Here is a 24,688-nt window from a genome sequence, read left to right as displayed (position 1 = left end):
GGAGACGGTGGGTTGATTTTGGTTGCAGTAGTGTTAGGGGAGGTTCTTGCAAGGAGTGGGATAGACTGGGATCTCCACCCCTTGCTGCAGCTATAAAGGCACTAACACCAAAGGAAGGAGCCAGGGAGGAGTTGAACAGCAAACTCCTTTCCTCTGGAGCACTGGGTGAGGAATGCTGCAGAGCTGTTAAACTAGTAGGCAAGGAATTGTTTCATGGGAAGAGAACTTATCTCTTTCTTCTGTCTCCCAGTGAGAAAAATGTGGCTGAAGTTTCTTTTGGCTATTCTTCTCTGGCATATAGCAGCTGCAAAGGAACCTGAGCCGTAAGAACTACCCTCTTACTACTTTTAGTATTTGTGAAAAGCCTTTGAAGACAGTGCTAGTCGATGTTATTGATTTTTCTCTACAATTTAAATACTGCCAGGGCTCATCTTTTATATCTGGAGAGCTAAAGCAGAATGGGGATAACAAGTGAACAATTCTCAGTTAATATGATCAGACCTTCCACCTATTGCAGAACTTCCATGGTAATTGATGTGTGTCCAGATAATGCAATAGCAGTAGTGACAGCAGGGTGCTTTGCTAAAACCAGGTAGTTTTATCTGGGCCCAGGGCTCAGATAAAGAGCAAAAGGGCAAGAGCTGGGGGCAATAGCAGGACTGGGCTAGTTCAAAGACGCAGAATGGAGTAAGGAGCACTGGCAGTGTGTCCTCTATGTCCTTTACTTATCTAAAGTAATTGGTGGGTACTTAATAATAACAGTGTTATGTGTTTATCCTGTTGAGGCTGTTTCTCCTTTACATATGAATGTGATCACTTTGATGTTGGGATTCCACAGGCAGTATGTCCTGATGGTGCCTGCTGTCCTCCAAAATGACTCTCCAGGTCAGGTTTGCCTGCAGTTCCATAACCTCAATGAGACAGTATCTGTCAGAGCAATCCTAGAATACAGCTCTGTTAATACCACGATTTTTAAGAAAACCATGACAGCAAGCAGTGGTCTACAATGCTTTGACTTCAAGGTAAGTTAATTTTAATTTATGTCCCCATGGAAAAGGATTGTAAACAGGGACAAGAAAATTAAATCAGAGAGCATGGAAAGGAACAAACAGAGAAAGAAATAAGACTTGTTAAAGGGAAAAGGAAGCATAGGAGAGCAACATAGTAACAGAAAATGAGGCCTTTTTTTGTAGATGTAACTAATAAGAAAAAGCCCAAGAAAGGTGATGAAGCCGGTTGAAGTGAGACTGTGTCTCATTGCAGGAGCCCAGGCCACAGGTATTGCTGTTCAACAGGTTCTGGAGCAAATGACTTCAAGACTAACAACCTCCCCATGTTTCTTCTTTCTTCACAGATTCCTCCTGTCCACTCTGCACCCCTGGCTTTCATTTCCTTCTCTGCCAAGGGCAGCACCATCAGCTTAGAGGAGCGGCGGTCAGTGATGATCTGGGACACAGACAGCATTGTCTTCGTGCAGACAGACAAACCCATCTACAAACCAGGACAGAATGGTGAATGTCCACTTTGTCCATAACATGGCCTTAGGAGGCAATTTCTTCAGGCAGAATTTTTCTGTCTGGTGTTTTTCAGGCTGAGCTACATGCTAGGCAGTTTCTTCAGAGTCCTTGTTAAAACTATTACAGTTATTTGCTGTGGAGCTTAGGGAGTCATCTTCAGGATGTCAGGAGACTGTCATCCCATCATCTCCATTATTTTATTTGTCCCTTTCTCCGAGGTGACAGAAGCTATTACTGCTGCTGTTTCATTACTGATGACAGGCCAGGATAGTGGGGAGAGGTGATTAGATCAATACCTGGCATAAAACAATGCTTCCCTCTGTGGTGCTGGTCAACATCAAAATAGCCTAAACAACAAGAGGGAAATCTGTTACTTTAAAATGAACTAAAAGTTGTTAAAGACAAAATCATGCTATTTACCTTCTGGCCTCCTATGTGTTTGGACTCTAGATTTTCATCTAGCATTTGATTTTCTTGCAGCGTTGTATTCCTGCACTTATGCTATCCCCCCATCCATGCTTCACACATGGCCATTAGGCAGAGCTCCATTTTTCTAGATCCATTCCTCAATTAATTTCTAGGCTTTAAGGTTTCTAGCACACACTATAGGAAACCAGAGAAGAAGACTTCTTCCCAGAGATTAGTCACATAATGGAGCTATTAGACTAGATTAGTTTTACTTCAGTTCAGATCAGTTTTATCTACATAGATACACAGTAAGAAGAAAAGCTTACCATTTGGAATTTCATGCCACTAAGGTGTGCAATATGGGTTGTTTATTGGTTAAAGGGCTTGGTTCTGAGCTGCGGCAAGCAGCAGACAAAATCAAATTATGAAAAGGTAATGCAGTTCTTATTTCTTCAGTCATTCCTTTCTGTAAGGTTAAACTTTCCTGAAAGTAAATTTTCATTACTAACATTAAACGAAACTTTTATGAAAGAGTACAAGAGCTTGATGCTAGGGAAAAGATCTTTAATCAAAGACTATATAGGGTTCTTCTACCCTCAGATGCACTTAATTATGTGCATCCTGTACAAGCAAGATTGTTGGAAGACCTGTGAAAGTGGAGTACTAATGAATACAAAACATGCTCAGCCAAACAAACTATGGTCAATGCTAACACTCTGTTTCTTGCTTTTCCAGTGAGGTTTCGTGTTGTTGCCCTGGATTTAAATTTTAAACCTGTTCAGGAGAAGGTGAGTGACCAGTAATATTCCCCTGCATTTAAAATTGCTGGGAGACAACTTGCCAGATTTTACATAGAGGATTACTGGGTATAAAATAAGATGTTACAGAGACTAAATGCCAATGAATTAACCTGATTTCCTAAGCACATGCTGTAATCCAGAATTTCATTAGAGTCACAGGGAAGAAGGCAAGTGTGTAGTAGTTTGAATTCCCGACACAACATCTTCTATTGTCGCTGGGAAAGAGACTCAAAACCCCCTCCACTTTGTTGCCACAGACATTGTCTTAGCTCTGACCAGAAAGCCCACGGTTCAGTCTCCTGCTCTTACAGTTCAGCAAATGTTGCTTGCAGGCATCAGTAAATCATCCACCTGGCACTTTGCCCATTTTAGAAATGGGGGAAATTAAAGAAAAAGTGCTGCCACAATTATTTATGTCGTCACAGGTATTCTTTCCACTGCCAGCAGTCTCTCTTCATGTTCATAGTGCATAAAGGAAATTAATGGAAGGGTCTTCACTGGCCTCCTCTCCTGCACTCGTAATGCAGGAGACAGCACAGTGGTAGCAAAAGAACTGGTGCTAATAAGAAGCACAAATCATAGTTTGTGTGCACCTCTATGACTCTGCTCACTCTGAGCTGGTGCTAAAACCAGTATGAAACTGTCCCACCATTCTCACTTCATCTCTCTCCTTTATGCAAGCTTCTTATTGAAATAAAATTGCTGTTAAACTGATTAAAATAAGAGATGAGGTCCTGTGATGAATGGTATTATACTGAATATTGGTTATATACTTCTCACAGTCCTGAGAAAAAATAATTTGTGTTTGATCAGCCACCTAATATTTTTTTCCATTCTGTTTTTCCTTCTTTCAGTACCCCTTGATTACAATTCAGGTAAGAATATTTTGTCTTTGTACTGCATTACTCTGGGCGCATGTCCTTACGTGGGTTTGAATGTGTCCATACACAGAAAAATCTTGCTGCTGAGTACAACAGCAGAAATTAACAGAAACTCCTTAACACAGAACAAGGATGCTCTTTGAGCTTGGCATGGAAAGCACACCTATAATCATTCCAGCAGTCAAAATTCATACTGTTCTTATGTCTGCCTTTAATACCCCTCCTCCCCTCTACCCATTTGCTCAGCTTATTTTGGGCTATATCTTTTTGTAACTCTAGTGCTGTTAAAAACTATGAACAAATATAGGTTGTGAATACAAGTACTAACTATGTCAGTACTTTCATGGCATTTTCTGGTGATTTTTAAAACAATTTCAGTTCACGTCTAGACAGCATACTTACAAATTTTCATGTTACACTGTGAAGTCAGGGGACTTTATTTTCCTTGCAGTGAGAACATACATCTTTTGAGCCCTCCACTTGTTTTTCTTCCAGCTGTTGCTGTAAAGAGTCAAGGAAATGGTGTGAATGAGTTTTCTTTAGTCTAGCTAGTATAACATATACTGAGAGGAAAATGCCATCCCAGTGAATGCAGAAGAAAGGTTTCCTTCCTTCTTCTGGCAGCTGAAAAAAAAAGCTGGGGTTGCTAAAGGCCAAGATTTGTGTGGGATAAACTTGGCTGAAGGGAAAGCACAAAGAAGATTTTCTTTCTCTCCCCTCTTGACACAAATCTAGAGCAACATATACTAAAGAGCAGGAAAGAGCAGTATTGTGCAACTTTCCCTGATGATTGGGACTAATAAGTAGGCTGGCAGAGAATGCCTAAATTTGGAACAATAGATGAGAATCTAACTACAGTAGTAATAACATGAATAATCAGAGTACAAAGGTGCAATTTCGCTCAATGCACATGCATTAAGCAGCTTCTCCAGTGCATTAAAGCAACCTGCTCTGTTTTCTTCTTTGTTGCTGGTTTTGTGTGCTAGTAGCAAAAGATTTCCAAGGCAAAAAGACTGTGAGTCTGTATTCTTTTTTCTTCAGGATCCAAGGGGCAACAGGATCTTGCAGTGGCAAAATGTGAAGTCGGAGATGAATATTACTCAGCTAGAATTCCCACTCACTGAGGAGCCTATCCTGGGGAACTACAAAATTGTTGTAGCAAAGAAGTCAGGAGACAGAACAAATCACTCATTCCTTGTGGAGGAATATGGTAAACATGATCCTTTTTTTTTTTTAGTTCAGTGTAGGAAACATTATTAGAGATGACCCCATATGAAGCAACCTTTTTGACTGCTAAAACTTCAAACAGCTTGCTGACAAATGCAGCTTCAATTAGTTGTCATTAAGAACTGGGGAGATTAAAAAAGAAAGAGAACAGTTAAAAAAACCCAAGAAAAATTTACAATTTTTCACACACTCAGTCAGCAAAATAATCTGCATAAGAAATCATGAAGTTGATTGCAAATTTCAGTGAGACAAACTAAATTTTTCCCAGCTATGTCCATGAACTTTGTCAAAACCCCACAAGGCATCTAGACATCACAGGATTCATTTCAGAAGTTCTGTCTTCTCTTCAAAGTGTTGCAGGAATACTTCAGTAAGCCTTTGCAGAACAGGCCAATTCTTAATCATATTGCCACCTGGGTTCTGAGATCCCATTCCCTCTATGACTAATAAGATATATCCTCGTTTTTGCTTTCATCTTAGGAGGGTCTGCAAATTTACAATATGCCAGTATTGGGTTTTTTTCTTTTTCCTCTTTGTCCTAGTGTTGCCAAAGTTTGATGTCACAGTCAGTGCACCAGAAAGCCTTACAGTCCTGGATTCGGAGTTCACAGTGAAAGTCTGTGGGTTGTAAGTACCACGTGCAGAGTTGTTAGGAAATATGCTGAAGTTGAAAAAGTTTCCACAGACTGGGTAAAGAGCCAGGGTTTAGAGAAGAAGCCAAAATATGTAGGGCCCCAGAAGAGGTTGGTGAGGGTTGACTTGGTCTCTGGAGCTTTCACTTATTTTTGTGCTCATCTCATTTTATTGTATAAATATTCAATTCCACATGGTGTTGTACAAGACAGATAAATCTTCTGAGAGGTTCCCTGGTAAAGTAGGATGTGTCCACTCCCAAGAACCCACTTCAGAGGGAGATCTTCATAAAGCAGAGCCCCAGTAAATTCTAGCAGGAATCTTAAGGTTCCAGCTGTTGAACTCTCCCTCCAAGCTTGGTCCTTCAGAAGGACCTTGCTTACACCAACACCAAGATCTTGTAATTTGAGAGTTGAAATCCCAATCCCCTAGTAGATATGAGGAGTTTTATAAAGGTATTTGTTTTTGCATTCAAAGTGTAGCTTTGTTTCATAGGTTTAACTGTGAAAAAGAACTAATTTTGATTCCTGAGTTGTATTTCCTATTTTGTTAAAGCAGGAGAGTTAGGAAAAACCTGTGAAACTATTCCATGCTCTGGCTTCCCAGCTCGCTGCTGTCCTGAATGTATTCCTGCACCCATTAGTTTAAGATTGATTGTCAATCATTAGCACATAGAGCTCATCAGATCATATTTCCTCTTCCCCTAGGTACACCTATGGCCAGCCTATTGAAGGGAAAGTCAAGCTCAGTGTGTGCAGGGATTTTGATTCGTATGGGAGGTGCAAGAAAAGCCCAATTTGTCGATCATTTACCAAAAATGTATGATATATAATTATTATTCCTCTTCATGCTTGTCCTCTCTTTTATGTTCCTGTTTCTCTCCCTTTGCTCATCACACTTTGCTTTTTCTCTTTGTTACTTTTCCTCACCCTACTCATCTCTTTGATGAGTAGGGCACCTAATTTCTCTTCTTAGCTTCCTGCAGGCCTGAAGGATTGACACGTTTATTCTTCATGACTCCGTTTCCTATAAACATGTATAAATCTTGTATAAACATGTTAAAAGTACTGAGAAAAGGCTTCATTCACTGAAGAAGGGTCCTGTGTATTGTCGACACCCTTTGCAAGATATGATCCTTGACAACAGGATTTGTTTTCTTCCCTGTCCAGCTGGAGACAGACGGTTGCCTCTCCCAGATCTTCAGCTCCAACATCTTTGAGTTACATCGCACTGGTTACATGAGGAACCTTGACGTGAAAGCCACTGTGACAGAGAAAGGAACAGGTAATCCCTTCCAGACAGACAAAAACAGTAAAAGCTGTGTGGTCAAGAAGGAGAGTAGGAGATAGCCTCTGCTTGCTGAGTACAAGAATGTCTCCCTGAGGAAGATCGTTTTTACAAGCCCAGGGACTATCTCTAGGCAAACTCTGCTGATGCTCTGTGCAGGACAAAGTGTATCTTCTCATGACTCTGGGCATGTCTTCCAGGCCTGCAATTTACAGCTGCTCATGTTATTTCCGTAACTCGGGTGATGAACGCCATACAGTTTGAGAACATGGACCACCACTACAGAAGAGGAATTCCTTACTTTGGACAGGTAAGCAAGAGCTTGGAGGGCTTGTGTTGAAGGTGGTTGACAGGCAATCACATAACAACAATGATGGCAGCATCTAGGGGACTGTTTGGGGTGTCTCCCCAGTCTTCTTCCCTTACATGCAATGCCCTACTGGTAATTCTGAGTGCTGAAGACTATTAGTTTATTCTGAGTTTGATTCTGCCAGAAATACTTGAAATTAGAACAATTCATTAACTAACATTTCTCTAACTTGCATTTTAAGCTTGCTATAAATCACTGACTCTCTCTTCAGAACTGACCATCACATGCCAGCCAGACAAGAATAGAAACACTGGTGGATGAAGGAAGACAGAAGGAGAGGAATTTAGGGCACACAAAAAGTCAGGGAAATAACAAGAGTTTGTGTCTCGGAAAGGTTTTTTGTTATTTTGTTTCATGACAATACCTACATAACTCTGTCAGTTGTTTAAAGTGTAGGGATAAATCGCTCTACTTCAATTCATCTTTTGCCAATGAGGAAAAAATAAGGGGGACAGTGACACTGAAAGGAGACGAGATTGTCTTTCAAGGGTGGGGTTTTTTTCCCCTCTGTAAAGTCTGTATAACTTTCTTATTTGATTCCCATTCCCACTCGGTTCTTTTCTTTTAAAAAATCAAAATTAATGCTCATTTCTAGCAACATAGAATTTTCTTAGTGGGATCTGTTATTTGTTTAACGCATAAACAGCAGAGACAGTATAGACAGAATCAGAAAAATGTTCAAAACAAAGATATGGAGAAAAGGTTTTCAGACACTGACAATAGCAGCAGCAGACTCTCGAGATTAGGGAAGGAAAAAAGGAAGGGAGAAAAGAAAATATATTTTTTAAACTGGGAATATATAGTCAGAAGGGACTGATCAGGAAAGAGATGAGACATGAAAGTTCTTGCTCCACAAGAGGATATTATCAATGGTGTTGCAGATGCTGAGGAAGCTCCTGCTCCAAACCTCATAAGACAGCTCAAATAGTTGCCAGAAAGTGAAGTCAGAAATTTCAGTTGTCAAGCATTGCTTTGAAGGAAGATGAAAAAGTAATTCTGCTGTATGGAGAGCAAAGGTGTGCAAAATGTAAGTATCTACATACAGAAATACATTCAGCATGTTTCACATTCCCTTTTACAGATCAAGCTGGTAGACAAAGACAACTCTCCAATTTCCAATGAGGTTATTCAACTATTTGTCAATAACAAGAAAACAGACAACTTCATCACGGATCATAATGGTGTTGCTGAGTTTAGCATTGACACATCCGAAATGTTTGATCCCGAGATCAATCTGAAAGTGAGTACAAAACAAGGCTGAATAGAGACAAAGAGAGAGTTGGCTGCTCTCAAACTGAACCCAAAAAATGATGGCATGAGGTTTTAATTCTGGTAATAAAAATATGCTTCCTTCATCTTTCTTCATTATGTAGAGCTCTCAAAAACTACTATAAGAGTAGTGAGGAAAACATCTGAGCTGTTGCAATGCAATGGCTTGTTGCAAGGTGCTCTTTCCTTACCAGTTTTGCTTTAGATGCAGTTCTTATCCATATGCATTACGTGAACTAATCATTCTGATGTCAGAATGTGATGAGGACTTCCCTAGTGATATATGTTTTCTTTCCTTTCTTCCCCACTCCCTCTCCTGTTCAGGCAGTTTATAAAACCAGTGACCACTGCCACTATGAAGGCTGGATAGAGCCTTACTACCCAGAAGCGTCTCTCTCCGTCCAGCGCTTCTACTCTTGGACTAGCAGTTTTGTGAGGGTTGAGCCTGTGTGGAAAGATCTGAAATGTGGGCAGAAGAGGATGATCACTGTGCACTATGTCTTAAACACAGAAGGATACAAGAGAACCAACACCATGAACTTCTACTACGTGGTGAGTATGAGGTTGTAGGTTGGTTTGCTGAACGGGCCTTATTGAGCATCTATCTGGTAATCCATCCACAGGAATTACAGCAGTGAGTCATCTTCATGGTATTCGCTGTCCCCCTTTTCCCTTCCTTTTGCTTCTGCTTTGTGACTAGCAACAAGGTCCCCAGCAGCAGCAGTGGGAGCATTCAGCATGCCCTAAGGTTTATGTTTAAGCATTTGAGATCATCTCATTGTAGATTGTCCTGTTAATGCACCATGAACCTGATTGCTGCTTTCTCCCTCCAACTTCTGCCAACCCATACATGTCTTGATCTTCTCTACACAGGGCATGACAAAAGGCAAGATTGTCCTTACAGGGGAAATTAAAGTTAATATCCAAGCTGGTAAGTTAAGTTGCCAATCCATATTTTTGCATTAAAACAAAGAAAGAAACAACCAAACACCAAGAGTTTGGTTAAGCAGAGCAGCAACAGGAAGGGCTGTACCTCTCTCCACCCATGCATGTGTGCATGACAGTAGCACTACCGCTAAGATCACTATAAAGTCAGGTTTAGCCCAGCAGTTACTGAATTTTATATTAGTCAAATAATGTTCTCTAAAGATCTTCCCAAAGGATGACATAGGAAATGCAGAGTGTCTGTGTTAGGGTCCTATCTGAATATGGCCCCATGTTCAAATCTGTAATAAATCTGAGACCTCCTGGATTAAATCTAGGCCAATCACCTCCTGGAAAATTGTTCAGTTTATCATCTTCAAATTGCTCCACTGACTGGTAAAGTTACATATCTGTCGAGTTTGGCTACTGCTACAGTAAATCTTTGATATTCCTTCCTTATTGGTGTCTTTATTTCTTCTAACAGGCCAAAATGGCACTTTCACCATTCCCCTTGTGGTCAGGCAGAAAATGGCTCCAGCCCTTCGGTTGCTGGTGTACACCTTACACCCTGACAAGGAGCTGGTGGCAGACAGTGTTCAATTGCCAGTTGAGAAGTGTTTCAAAAACAAGGTGAGAGGCACTAAGGTATAGCAAGCCTTACCTGCTGTGAGATAAACACAAATTCTTTGTGTATACATCCACAAGAGATTTCCAGTTCTGTTTCTTGTTTCCTTCCCCTTCTCTCTACATTACTGTTTTCATTTTTCTTTTTTCTCTTTGGCCTTATATCTTCCCTCTACCACTACCTCCTGCCCTTATTGTCAGATGATATACCTTCTTTTAATATTGAAAACTTTTCAGGAGACCCACATCAATCCCAAATAATTTTTGCCTCGCTTAAACTCTACTAGTGTTCCATTCACTTTTTAAACTTTCAAAATAGTGAACATACTTTAGACTTATCCCACTTCATCATTCAATCTAATTTTTTACTTTTTTTTTTGTTGAAAAATGCAGTTTAGGTTTAGCAGAACTAAATACACACAGAAAGGAAAGCCAAAATAGCAGTCTGGGGTTAAATATTTCTTCCTCTTTTTTTTATGGTACATTTTCATTCATCATTATAAACTCAGATTTCACCAGAAATATTTTTCTAATCTTTAGCTCCTAAAAGCTAAAATGCATGAAACTATAGAGCAAAACAAACTATGTGACATTAAACAAAATGTTTCTAGTTGCCCCTCGTATTTTTTCTTCCTATCTAAAACAAATGGGAAACAGATTTTGTTCTGAATAGATTGAAAATCTGTTTTATACATTTGCTAACATGGGTCATGGACCTAGGAAAAATATTATTCGCTCACTGTAGGGGTTATTACATGTAGTCAAGTGATAATAAGGTTTGATTTGATTCAGTAATGACAGCAAAAGAATCACACTTTGTTTTCAATTACTTGAAGTAGCCTTCATTTAAGCTATCACAGGAATCTAAGTGTGCTTATTGCACAAGTCCCTGTTGTAACAGCTACAGTGGAGACCAGACATCCTCCTCCAGGCACATCTTCTGTGCTTCAACAGAAAATTCTTCTGCTGTCCTTCTTGCCCTGCACTCACACACACAGCCAGAGCAGCGCCAGCAGCATGGCTCAGCCATGCCAACATCTCTTTGATGAATTTCAGGTCCACTTGGAATTCTCTGAAAAGCAGATGCACCCAGCTTCCAATGTCAGTTTGGTCATTGAAGCTGCTGCCAACTCCTTCTGTGCTGTGAGGGCAGTGGATCAGAGCGTGCTGCTCCTCAAGCCAGAGGCAGAGCTGTCCATGGAAATGGTAAGTTGCCAAATGCCTTGCCTCCTTCCACTGCTTCTTCCTCCTCCATTACAGTGTCTCTTCACATGAGATCATTAGACTGAGTTAGAGTTTTATGGCTTCTGGCATGTGCCAGTCACAAGCCATCTTTAGTAAGCAATAAACAGATTTTGTTTCCTGTGGATTGTAAATCCTCTTTCATCTGGGATTTAGTTTAACCTGTGACTGGTCTCTGGCAGCACAACCCTCCAGCGTACCCACTACTCCCAGTTTTGTGCTGTCAGCAAACTTGCTGAGGGTAGACCCTTGCTGCAACATCCAGATCACCAAGGAAGATATTGAGCAAGATTAGAGCCAGTACTGGGTACCCTGTGGTACATCACTGGTTGCTGGCCTCCAGCTAGACTCTGTGCCAGTGATCACTGCCCTCTGATCCCAGCCATTCAGCTATTTCTCAGTCCAGGAAACAGAGCATGGTTTCAAACAGGCCATCATCTCAGTTTTGGCAATTTGCAGTACTTGATGGTGTAAGTAAGGTTGATGTTTACATACACACAGTTCCTGTTTCCTTTCCCCTCACAGGTATACAGCCTGCATCCTCTACAAGACTTTCAAGGCTACGTCTTCCGTGGGTTCAATCTAGAAGAAGACTCCCAAGAGCCCTGTGTCTCATCTGACCACATTTTTCACCAAGGCTTGTATTACACACCTGTAATGTCTGGATTAGGCCCAGATGTGTATCAATTCCTCAGGGTAAATGTCCTTATTACTCAAATATGCTTTAGTGCTTTAGCATAAGCTTTCTGCTTATGTAGTGTCAGATTCTGCAAACAGCCCTAAAAGTAAAACTCATACATGACAAACTCTCCTCTTAGACCTCTATTCTCAATTGATTCCAGTGCCTACTGTGATTTTCCACAGATAACACCCAAAACTCCCAAAAGTCTCTGCATACATGTCTCTGGGCACCTCTGTGGTGGAAACACAGTAATGGGAAAGAAGGAAGAATGGAACAAACCCCAGCAACAATGTGTTTATGGCTAACGTTAAAATGTGGTTTTTATAGGATATGGGAATTAAATTTTTTACCAACTCGAAGGTTCGACAACCAGTTGTATGCACTGGTGAGACTGTAAGGCGTCAACCATATGGAATAAATGCAGGACATGTGGCTTCTGCACACCATGTCAAATCATCAGGTAATACAGAGGACAGGAAAGAGATTTTACCTTTCTTCTTAAAGGAAGAGGTATTCTTGTTAAACAGACATGGACAGTACTCATTAACCACTTCGGTTTTGGTATTAAATATTGGCCTGGCATCAAATAAGATGTCTTAAACTAATGGCCAGTGCTCAAAAGAGTTTTTCAGGTCTACACTACCATGTCCAGTTTCACACTGGGAATTGTTAACAATTTGCAGTGTCACACAAGACTAACACTGTTGATTCCCTTCTGACCAGAGCTAGTTGGAAAAGACTGTGTGACAGTGGGAACAGTAATCAAAGCTAAGAGCCAAGTGACCTGTGTTCCAGCCCTAGGTCTCATACTTATGAGAGACTAAAGCAATGTTTTCTTTTTCGTTAGGTATAACCACCGTGTTATACCTAAGTAAGGGATATATTAGCAACATTTAATAATATTTGTGTGGCATGTGTGTATATATGAACATTATATATTCTCAGCTAGAAGGTAATGGTAAAACACTTATTGTCCTTCATATTGGCCCATGCACATTCAAACCTGTCCTTTCTGGGCATCTCCATTATATGAACCACGCTTTCCTAAATTCTCATTATCTCTTACCAGCTGAAGATGCTCAGGAGGAGCAAGAGAGGACACTCATCCTTGAGACTATTCGGGAATTCTTTCCTGAAGCTTGGATTTGGGATATAGTTCCAATTAAGTGAGTATTGCTTCTTTCATATCTGTGCCTTGCTTTAGGAATCAGGGAATATGTTCTCTGATGTCCTGAAAGATGGCAATCCCTTGACAATTCTTCTTCCTTTCTGGCCTAGAAGACCTCATTTTTCAGTCATCAGCTGCCCATCTGCCCTTCTCTTTTCCATGATCAAATTACCAAAGATGTCCCTAGACACCTGTTCCCACAATGTGTATACCATGAGTCATATTCCTGTCCTCAGAAGAAGGACACCTCTGTTTAAAATATGGATTTTCAGAACAAGAATTCTGAATTTTCTTTCCAAACTCAAGGATATGATGGGCAGAGGAAGATTTAAATGGACTTTTCTCAAATTTTAGTGATAAATTCCAGGGACTGTATGTGGTATTTCTGCAGATAGAATAGGGGTAGTTCTGATTCTCAAAACTTGTTTCATCTACTGAGAAGCAAGTTTTCTGAAATTTACCCTTTTGAAAGCTTTCATCCTTTCTTCATTCCCATCAGCTCTACTGGAAAAGCCAGCATCTCATACACCATCCCTGACACCATCACCAAATGGAAAGCCAGTGCTTTCTGTGTGGAAGAGTTGGCTGGATTTGGCATGTCTGTGCCTGCCACTGTGACAGCCTTGCAGCCTTTCTTTGTTGACTTGACCTTGCCATACTCCATCATACGAGGAGAAGATTTCCTGCTTAGAGCCACTGTCTTCAACTACCTTGATCAGTGCATTAAGGTGTGTACTTCTGCCCAGACCTTATTCTTAGACCTTATCACATCTCCAAAGAAAATGGTGCAAGTGGCTGAATCTGCTCTTGACTGAGGGACTGCTCATTCTAGCAGATGACAACAGATTATCCTCTGTTTTGTCCTCTGAATTTGTCCTCTCAGAACAAACAGTACAGAGCAAAGGGAGATCTTGTGAGCTGTGACTAGGGCAGATCTGTAAAGCAACTGTATCAAGATCCATAGAGAAAGGAAGAAAGTGCTTTGCAGAGTATCATTCACCATCCACAGATATGCAAGCCATCAATGGTTTTACTTTTCCTTAAGAAGCACGTGTGCACAGGATGCTTAACATCCTGTGTTAGCAGTGAGACTGTTGAGAGAAGCAAGAGGGAAAACTGTTCAGGTTACATCTGATGGATGATTAATCAAACATCATCATCATCTGAGGCTTTAAATCTGCCCTGCACTTAACCCCAGATGTAAGCAGATAGTGTCTCACCCCCTCTAACAATAAAGCACCATTTGCAATACGGTACAAAACCTTCATCCCATTACACTACTCTTTCTGTTCTCAGATTAATGTTTCACTGTTGGATTCCCTTGATTATCAAGCCAAACTCATCTCCCCAGAGGAGGATGGATGTGTATGTGCCAAGCAAAGAAAGACCTATGTCTGGAATATTCTCCCCAAAGAAATCGGTAAGTGTTTTGAATCTATTTGGTTTTATGTTCTAAGATTTATACTAATTTATATCTTAGCTGAAAAAACTTAATCCTTTTCCAACCCAGAGAGCTTGGTCTACCACTGTTCTTTCCAGTCTGGGTTAAGGAGCTTCTCCACAGCTTCAATGTGTTTGTCATTGCCATTTTTAGAGATCAGTTCTCTTCCCATATGTCTCACCCTCAGTGACTGACCATTCATTATGTGGAACTACTTCATCTTATTCATCAGATGAAATTTCTTACTTTGTCAATCATCCTTCATGGCAGAGGTCCATTTCTTTCCTATTTTTGCTGTTATTTAAGGTAATGTGGTGTTCAGCATTACTGCAGAGGCTAAGGATGATGAAGCTTGTGGACACAAAGCTCCCAGGAACATCAGTATTGACTACAGGGACACCCAGATCAGAACACTGCTGGTTGAGGTACTGCTGGCAGCTCCTATTGTTTGTCCTGCATTCCCTTTCATGAGGAAACTAAAACACAGCAGAAGTATCAAAAGCAAGTAAAAGTTTTTCAGGGTCCCTAAAGAACTCCTGGTGTGGGTCCACATTCATTTGGCTGAGACAGGGTGTGGCTGTTCAATCTAAGACCAAGTCCACTCTCATGAGATGTCCTCTTCCATGAGGATCGGTGATATGTCTCCCTCATGCAGAGGAGAAACTGGAAATGAGGGGCTCCATCTGATGAGGTCTCTCTTTTAGGAGCAGCCACATCATACATGGTCTTGTAAACTGTTGCTTCAATCCACCTGTTTGTGATGTAGAAAGTTGGGGAAGGGGGTGGCACTGAATTTTGACACTGAATTTCTCCTGCATGCTTTTGTCTCATCCACTGTGTGTGTCTCTTCTTTCCATCTTCTTGCAGCCTGAAGGAATAAGAAGGGAAAAGACTCAAAACTCCTTAATTTGTACAGAAGGTAAGAGTCTTATATATCACTGTCTTGAGAAGAACTGAAAGGAAGTTTGGAGTCTGCACTCTTTCCTGCAGCGTTTATTGATGCTTTCCCTTCCCTTTTTCCCAGAGCTGTCCATAGGATAGCTAGTATGAGTGTAATAATACAGTTCCCTGCTACCAAATTCCTGTGTGGTCTGGTGCATATCACTGAGGCAGCATCTGTGCCTTGCCCAGAGGTGCTCAGGTGCTGCAGGAAGGCTGCTATAAAGCTCTCAAAGGGAGACAACTTTTCTGTGCAAATTATGTTCTGTGTTTCTTTCACTCATGTTGAGTGCTGTCCTCTATTCCATGGACACCTGTAGCTTACAGCTTTCCACCTCTGGTGGGAGTGGGAGAGGGAATGTAATGTTCCTTTCCACACTATCTCAGTGCTGACAGCAAACAGCACCTAAGGTTTCCTGACTCACCTGAAAGAGGCAAAAAATCTGTTCTGACACTCACCAACCAGCTCTACCAGTTGTGCCACTGAGGGAATCCCCAAGGGTCACAGATACTACAACCTGTGAGCACCAACCTTAGCCTGTTTTACTGGTTTCTATTGAGCAATGACAGTGACTACACCACTTGATCTTTTTTTCACAATTTTGATTTTGCTGTGTCCCCTTCTCTCTTCGTGTTCTTGGTGAATGCTGTTTCACTTTATTGCTGTCACTTGTGTGCAATTTTGTACACAAGCATTTCACTGTTATAATTAGTATTCCTATACAAATGTCAAATATTTTTCTCCACAGATGATGTAGTTATTCAAGATATATCTCTAGAGCTACCTACAAATGTCTTGGAAGGATCAGCCAGAGCCTCCTTTTCTGTTGTTGGTAAATATATAATTAATAAAACATTTTAAAAAAAAGAAGATATAGAAAATGTAACATGAAAGCTCTTTCAGGATTCAAAATGTGAGTTTCCACTCCTAGTGTGGGAAACTTTTGAGAAAAGAGACTGATTCTCATCTTGTCCAGCAATGCTGTGCATCAGCAAGATGAAGTTTAAATATCAGTTGCATCACTTTTCACTATTCTGTTTAAATTTAGCTCATTTGAAAGTCTTTGTCTGAAGCAGCAGCACAGCTCTGACTTATGATCTCAGCCAGATTCATACCAGTATGGCATTTTTCTACTTACCCACCTACAAATCAGAGATGCCAGTAGAGTCTATTCAGTCTTTTCAGGACAGGGATTTGGTTACATGACTCACTAGCCATAAAATCCTTGCTTGGTAATGCTGGTGACTTTTAGAAGCTCTTTCCAGAAATTCTTTGCTGGGTCTGTGCTACCTTTCCTAGAAATAACAGCTAAGAAGTGGGTTGTGATACATCTGCATTATCAACATCCCTTTGCAGCATTAGCTGTTAATTTTGCAATAAATGTTTGCAATAAATAGCTCTGGCTATTCCCTTCCATTCTCTGGAAACAGACGTTTCCTGTAAGTTCCTTTCATTTCCAACAAGAAGTATTTGCTTGAAGTGTCAGCAAAACAAGGAGTGTTTCTGGTAAGGGCAATTTAGACTATGAAAGGAGAGGCAGGGAAAGGATTCTTTGTTGGCTGCAAAGCAGAGCAAAGTTCTGTTCAGAAGGTTCCCAAACCCTGTTAGGCTTTTATGACTCTGGCTGTGGGATGGAAATTACTGGTAATTTCAGTGGCCATGAGTTGTGCTGATGCCCCCACTCTCATCTCCTCTTCCCCAGGTGACATCATGGGCACTGCCATGCAGAACCTGCACCAGCTCCTCCAGATGCCCTTTGGCTGTGGGGAGCAGAACATGGTTCTGTTTGCACCCAACATCTACGTCCTGGACTATCTGAATAAGACAGAGCAGCTGAGCAGGGAGGTCAAATCCAGGGCCACTGGATACTTAGTGAGCGGTGAGAGCTTCATGGTTCCCTTACAATGTGTGCTGAAATTCCTGTTGAGGGGCTGAAGAACAGAAGCAGGAGCAGCAGCATGGCTACCCTGGCAGATGGCATCACAGATGTAGCATTGCCCAGAGACCCAAGGATTTGCCCTGAACAAGACATTTTATTTTCCTTTCTTCTTATCTTATGCCTTTTTGCTGACATTCAACTGCCACGTTTCCTTTGAGATTTTGTCTTCCAGTCCCCTTCTCTTTTCCCACTCAGGCACAGCATGTATCCTGATCCTGTATGTTTAGTTGGAGCATAGAGCTGATAGAGCTCTGCCTATTCTCTCAGTGTTTCTGCCAAACAAGATGTTCCATACTTCCATTCATAGGATCCCTCAGAGCTCCCTTCCTGCTTCTTAGATATACATTGCCTTTCTATTCTTTCCCAGACAAATAAGTCAGCAAACAAAATAGGGTTTTGCTTTTACATCCAAGAACACTTCCTTTTCCATGTTCTTGCAGGCTACCAGAAGCAGCTGTCATACAAACGTCCTGATGGGTCCTACAGCATCTTTGGCACCAGAGACAGGGAAGGGAACACCTGGTGAGTGACTGGGAGCAGAATTGGCTCAGAGACAAATTTACATTCAATTATTATGGTGCAGGTAAGAGGCAGCTTCACTGGCTGAATCAGATGTACAGAGCTGTCCAGGACTGGGCATTGGGAAGTACTAAAGGCAATGTCTCTCCTTTCTCTGCCAGGCTGGGTGCATGAAAAGAAGTTGATCCCTAAAGACCCAGCTGACTTTCTGATTCATTCTCCTGCTGTCTGCTATGAAAGCCATTGCACTGTGGTGCTCTGCAGACAGGACCAGCCACAGAGTGTGCCAGACATCCTCCCCATGTCCCATCTAGCTACTACTCCTTTAGCTATTCTCTCTCTGAGGAGCACACAAAGAGAAAGCAAGCCACCAACACGCTGGCTGCAACTCTTCATGCTCTTCAGCAGCATGAATGGGAGGGCTGATTTCTTCTGTTTCTTCCAATGCTCGTCTCACAGCTCCATCTTTCCCTTGCAGGCTCACTGCCTTTGTATACAGATCATTTGCACAAGCTGGTCATTTCATCTACATTGATGAGCGTGTCCAGTCTCAAACCCTGATGTGGCTGTCCAGCAAACAGAAGCTAGATGGCTGTTTCCGGAGTGTGGGGACACTCTTCAACAATGCCTTGAAGGTAGCAGAGAATTACTACTTGGTCAAATTTATACTTTTTCATTAAGAATATATTCTCCTATTACTGCCAAAAACTATATTTCACTCCAAATGTCTACCTTTTTCCAAGAACTAATTCTCCACATCTTATAATGAGTATTTTCAGCTCAGTCAGCTTTTGTACACCTACTTTACATGTTATGTGCACTTAAGATAGGATTACAGGACTGTAAGCTTGAAGGAGTGATGTTTTTGGATTTAATGGCAAAGGGCTTCTCTGGATTTGTGAGCTATTCAAGAGCTATGTGAATGCTCTCTTTCCCTCTGGGCTGCCTCCAGAACTGTCCATACTGTCTCAGCTGGGACATAACAATTGATATTTAAAGTCTCTCATCTGTGGCATTTACAGATTATTCCTCTCTCCATGTTGTTTCCAGGGAGGAGTAGATGACGAGCTGTCTCTTTCTGCCTACACCACCATTGCCATGCTGGAAGCTGGGCACTCCAGTTCGGTAAGGAGACTTGCCTGATACTCAGATGGAACTGGTCCCCAGTTGTTGCCTTGGGTCAAGCATCTGCTAAATTGTCTAGGTAGTAAAGAGAGCCAAAGAGAGGGAGAGAGCTCCCAGAGTAGGTGACCATGCTCTGTATCTGCACTGGTTGCTGTGATAGAGAAAATCCCCATCTCTACACCTCTTAGACCACCAGTCTTTGAGCAGAAACTGTATAAACCTCTATGGGATTACATCTTCTATTTGTGAGACACAAAGCATTCAGTGACATCCTTTAGTTTCCAATAAATAGACTTGACAGGTAGAAACCTACACATGACAGGCAGTAACCCACACACTTTGGCTTATCCTCAAAGACAGCTCAGTCAAGAAAGTAAGTTGTTGCAGGTAAATCTATAAAATCTACAAATGGAACTAAAAGGTATGTGGGAAAAACAAATGTCTGTCACAGCAAAAGCTGATCTGTCCTTTTCAAAAAGTTGGCAGTACAAAGGTGACTAGGGAGGTGATGTTAGACTTCAATACATGAGTTAATCTCCACTTTTTCGTATCCTTTCTGGGGACATGGAGTCAAATAGTAAACTTTTTGTGGGTGTAAACCTAGTACAACATTGTAGAATTAAAGTGACACCAACGTCAGTGAGGATAGAAAACACTGAGTTAGATTTGTTCAAGACAACAAACTCTTGACTATAGAAATGCAGAGCAAATAACTATCATGGAGGTAAGCAGAAGGAATTATCTGTGAAATCTGCAGACCAACCTTGTCAAGAACACCATTAAAAGCTACTTGATTTGTTTGGTGTTTCCTGTGAAATCTCTCCTAGAATAATTCTGTATTCTCTCTCCTGAAGTCATTATACAAGCTGAAGTCCCACTCTCATTGCTGTGATAGTGACAGGATGAGGAAGAAGTTTAAAGAAAATAAATTTTTGAGCAGCTGAAGACTACCATCCTGAATTAAACCCATATGCTTTTTTGTTTTTAAGTACCCTGTAATCCGAAATGCCATTTTTTGTCTGGAGACTGCATCTGAGAAGAGTATCAGGGAAGTTTACACTCAGGCACTCATGGCCTATGCTTTCTGCTTAGCTGGCAAGGCAGAAAAATGTGAATCATTCCTTGAAGAGTTACAGAAATCAGCAAAGGAAGTTGGTGAGTTTCAGTCACTTGGGGAATTTGGGAAATGGGAAGATGGAACAGATCTTACTGAGGATCTAACCTTGACAATATTGAGCGAGTGGGCACATGAGCCAAACCACATTGGAGTTAATCTGCAGTGCATTCATTGATGTGCAGGGAGTCCTTTTGAGAGAGAGGCCTGGATGCAGTGACACTCCAAGGCAATACAGAGCAGTGACACTTGTAATCAATATTGGTTCCTCTCTTTGTTTATTCAGATGGCTCACAGCACTGGGAGCAGGAGGAGAGGTCTCCATCAGACAAATCTCCCTCCTTCCTTGACCATGCCCCTTCAGCTGATGTTGAGATCACCAGTTACGTGTTGTTGGCATTGCTCTACAAACCCAACCGGAGTAAAGAGGATCTCACAAAGGCCTCAGGGATTGTGCAGTGGATCATCAGGCAGCAGAATCCCTATGGAGGTTTCTCGTCTACCCAGGTGCCAAAAGTGCCTTCCACTCCACAGCTAGTCCTAGGAATCAGGGCACTGTTTCAGGGTTCCAGCAGGGCTCTGACTACCTAGTCCTATTTCTCTTTTCTAATTGCTGTCCTTGAGAGAAACCAAACCTTTATATTAGGAGGCCAAAATACTTTCCCCCCCAAGTAAAATACTTGGGCAAATACTTTGCCCAACCTCGTCTTAACTATAGAAAGAATAATTTGACTAGCAATAACTACAGATATTTGTGTCAGGGATGAGCCTAGAAAACACCATGTCCCATCTGTCAGATGACCATGAGTTCTGTGTAGCTCCCCAGAAAACACAGGCTTCACCACTATGAAAAACTCTAGAAGTGCACTCCGCTTCTCAGATTTTATGTTCTGATACCCTTGTGTCAGGAGAGTCATTCTCCTACCCTAAAGCATACATGAGAGAATGAAATGTCTCCTTTTGTATGAGAACCCTGGAATTATACATAAATTTAGGAAGAAACAACTGTGATGGGCATTGCAGCAGTGACTTTGATCTCCTCTGCACTGGTCATGCTGTGTAGCCAATTGTCTTTTATTATTTTCTTTTTCTTCAGGACACAGTCATTGCCCTTCAAGCACTCGCTGCTTATGGTGAGGCCACCTACAACTCTGCTTCACAAAACGAAGTCAAGATCACTTCCAAAAAGCCTTTTGAGAAGGTATTTTTTGTCAACAATGAGAACAGGCTCCTGGTGCAACAGACTCCCCTTCCAGAGGTCCCTGGGAAATACAGCCTGACAGTGAATGGCAGTGGATGCGTATTTATGCAAGTAAATGTCTGCTTTCTTCTTCATTGTGTCTCACATTTTGCATACAAGATAGCCACTGTTTTGATGATTTTCTAGCTGTCTCCTCTTTATTTTTCCTAATTGCTTGATTTTCCTAAACCATTTAACACTCTTTGTCCCATCCCACATTCTGACTCCTGGGGAGTTCTGGCATGGAGAAAGAGTCCTTTCTGATCAACATCTGGTTTCTTTCCGGGTGGTGACTCTGGGTACAAGCATCTTCATTGCTAAAGAATAGAAATCTTATGTGTTCATCATTGATATAAGCAAGCATATTCCTCATAAAACCAAGTGCAACATTGCCAGAAAAGTTCACTGAGTCTGTTTTTTTTGGAATGCAAAGAAAATCTTCGGCATTCTCAAACAAAAGGGTTTTTTCCTCTTCCAGACAGCACTGAGATACAACATTCACCTTCCAGAGGGGTCTTCTGGATTTCTGCTTTCAGTACAGACATCAAATGCTTCCTGCCCACAGGACAGACCAGCAAAATTTGATATTGTCCTCATAAGCAGGTAATGTGCCACCAGCAAACCAGCTGCACAGATGACAAGGCACGCAGAGAACATTGCTGCGTGTTTTCACTTCAGCTTATGAAGTCAAGAGCCCCAGGCTGATCAATATGCTGATGGTATCAGCCTGTAAGACACAGTGTCCCCAAAGACCACTGACAGGGCCCTCTGTTGTTTCAGTTACACAGGGAAACGCAACAGCTCCAACATGATCATTATTGATGTGAAGATGCTCTCTGGCTTTGTTCCTGTTAAGTCTTCCCTGGATAAGGTAAACCTAGAGGAGCAAGGCGAAATTACCAGAGGCATGGTTAAGAACCATTCAGCCACAGACCCTGTGAGGTGTTTGCGTGGCTGCACTGTTCATTACTGGGTGGAGGGAATGCCCTCCAGGGAGCTTCAAACACACAGACCCTCCCATATTTAAAACTAGGAAGGGTATCAGCTCAAGCCGGAGCAGCTGGCAGCTGCAACTGGGAGCTGGCCCTGTCCAGGTAGGGAAAGGGTGGGAAACCTCTCAGATCACACCAGAGTCCAGCAGAATCCCCCAAGTAAATTGCAGCAACTCGTGCATTTGGAAAGAGCTCATACCCCCAGCTGAGTCAAGTGGCAGGTTTTTGTCCATCCTTTCAATCTATTCAGCAATATTTGGACTCTAAAAATCAACTACCAGCTCTTGCAACTTGACTAGGAGGAGAATGAATACCACAGACATGCAGCAGTAGGGTCTGAGGCAGCACTTGTTTTGTAATGTTTTACAAATATATTTATCTCCATTTTCTTGTATCAAAGCTCGTTGACAGTCGAACAGTGATGCAAGTAGAGAGCAAGAAAAATCATGTCCTCCTTTATCTGCAAAATGTAAGTTCTGGTCACTGTCTATTTGATTTTCACAAAGGATGGAAACAGCATGCAATAGGTATAACCACAATATGGATATACCCTATGTGGTACATTTATCATGTTCTCTTCCTCAACAATTTTCTACTGTTATCACTAAGCTGCTTACTTCCCAAAGTGCTTGTAACTTCCCAACCTTCCAAACAGCTTCAAACTGACACCTGTCCTACCAGCAAATCAAAAATCAAAAAAGTTTTTTTTAAAAAATCACATTGAAATTAACCAAAATTCTTTCTCCTTTCAGTAAAATGCAGACAAACACCAGAAAAGAGGTTCCCTTGTGTGCATGCCTCTTTGGTAGGCTTCTTATAAACCTTGGTCTTTCCAACACAACAGGAAACACTGCTTTCATTCTCCCCTGGAAAGATTTTCTTTGTTTCTCTTACATTAGATCATTGCAAAATTTTACTTGTAATCTAATCCCTGAATCAGAATTTACTTAGTAAATAATTTGCTCAGGACACTGCAAAACTAACAGAAGCTAATACCCCAGTGATGTACACTGTAAATTGACTCACAGTTTCTTGGTGGCACATAATGTTCATGTCTGAAATGGGAGGGACTGGAATACCAGACTTTATCATCCTGACCACTGGGAGATCCTGGAAAATTTAACTCAGTCGTTTGGACAATTTTCCCACCTCTGGCAATAGGATATGCAATAATTACAGAATCAGGTGATACGAGCAGGACAGAAAATCTATTCACTTTTCAGTTCAGTTTCACTTTGGACTCTCCACATGTTTGGATAATGGCGATCCCATATCTGTAGGTATGGCATCAGTGGGATTTGGAATATGCAGCCTGTCAGTTGCCACCCTTGTCCCTCTAGATGGTAATGTACAAATAAAAAAACTGATGTGATCTCTGACCTTCCATTCCAGATCTCACAGAAGAAAAGGAAAGAAATCACTTTCTCAGTTGAGCAGGACTTTGTAGTGACCCACCCCAAGCCAGCACCCGTGCAGATCTATGACTACTATGAAACAGGTATGTCTTTGATTTTAACCAATGTGAAGTGTAGGGAAGGACAGGGACAGCAGAAACAGTACCTTAAGAAAGAGCCTGTACCAGCCCTGCTGCAACCAGCACCCCTCTGGACTCCATCAGCACCCAAATCTAGGGCCAGGGGAGAGACTCATTTCACTTTATTCACCTTGGTCTCATGCGCAAGGTGATCAATAGGCATGACTAGAAATTATGAAAATATATGCACCAGAATAAAGGATATTTCAAGAATCTCCAGTTTAAGCATGCATAGGTTATATCCACCTCCAGGGAAAGGCACAAGTGTTCTCCAGGGTAACAAGAACGTTTCTATTCTTCTTCTCCAGAAGAGTATGCTGTTGCTCAATACTCATCACCTTGCAAAGAGGTTGTTGCAGACATGAACTAAGGATTCAAAAAGGTAAGTGAAAGCCAGAAAATAACCAAATGGGCAGATAAGAAAGCCAACTATAAAGCAGGAAAAGCAGAGCGAGTAGAACAGTAACCATTCTCGAAGAAATGAAGTCTCCATGAGGCTTCTCAGAGAGTTGAGAGAGCCTGGCCAGATCCTATCCCATGACACCCGTGGAATCCAAGTAGGGACTGCGTTGCTGTTCATGGGGAGAGATTAGCATCTAGAATGAAAACCAAAGTGCAGAATAATGGAAAGACTGGGAAATACCTTCAAAGCTTCCTCAAAAACTCAGATACATACCAAAGAACGATTTACCTATGGCCATCCTTGAAAGTCTTCCCTCTGGAGTCTATGCTTCCCAGGCCCCAGCAGGGTTTTCCACATGGACTAAGAGAAACTTTTTCTGGGACAGTACATGCATTATCTGAGGAGAACA

The 24,688-nt window shown here is 41.6% G+C and overlaps 1 protein-coding gene across 1 annotated transcript; it reads left to right on the top strand.

The window, feature by feature from the left end:
* Positions 1-243: 243 nt before the first annotated feature.
* On the top strand, positions 244-24,246 carry LOC121340956 (ovostatin-like). The gene is made up of 35 exons (XM_041414063.1): positions 244-323; positions 839-1,022; positions 1,355-1,511; positions 2,661-2,713; positions 3,580-3,600; positions 4,648-4,816; positions 5,376-5,460; positions 6,174-6,285; positions 6,636-6,750; positions 6,954-7,063; positions 8,205-8,363; positions 8,717-8,944; positions 9,266-9,323; positions 9,801-9,946; positions 10,997-11,146; positions 11,708-11,878; positions 12,192-12,324; positions 12,934-13,030; positions 13,532-13,760; positions 14,329-14,452; positions 14,780-14,898; positions 15,341-15,392; positions 16,162-16,245; positions 17,116-17,292; positions 17,793-17,874; positions 18,350-18,506; positions 18,922-18,996; positions 19,986-20,151; positions 20,397-20,617; positions 21,207-21,422; positions 21,829-21,953; positions 22,131-22,221; positions 22,743-22,811; positions 23,735-23,840; positions 24,185-24,246. The coding sequence occupies exons 1-35, from the start codon at positions 259-261 to the stop codon at positions 24,244-24,246; spliced, it is 4,368 nt and encodes a 1,455-aa protein (XP_041269997.1). The 5' UTR covers positions 244-258.
* Positions 24,247-24,688: the final 442 nt, after the last annotated feature.

The sequence above is a fragment of the Onychostruthus taczanowskii genome, unplaced genomic scaffold (assembly GCF_017590055.1).
Source record: "Onychostruthus taczanowskii isolate IOZ18803 unplaced genomic scaffold, ASM1759005v1 scaffold44, whole genome shotgun sequence".
Classification (NCBI taxonomy): domain Eukaryota; kingdom Metazoa; phylum Chordata; class Aves; order Passeriformes; family Passeridae; genus Onychostruthus; species Onychostruthus taczanowskii.
This window is presented reverse-complemented; position numbering and strand designations above follow the sequence as displayed.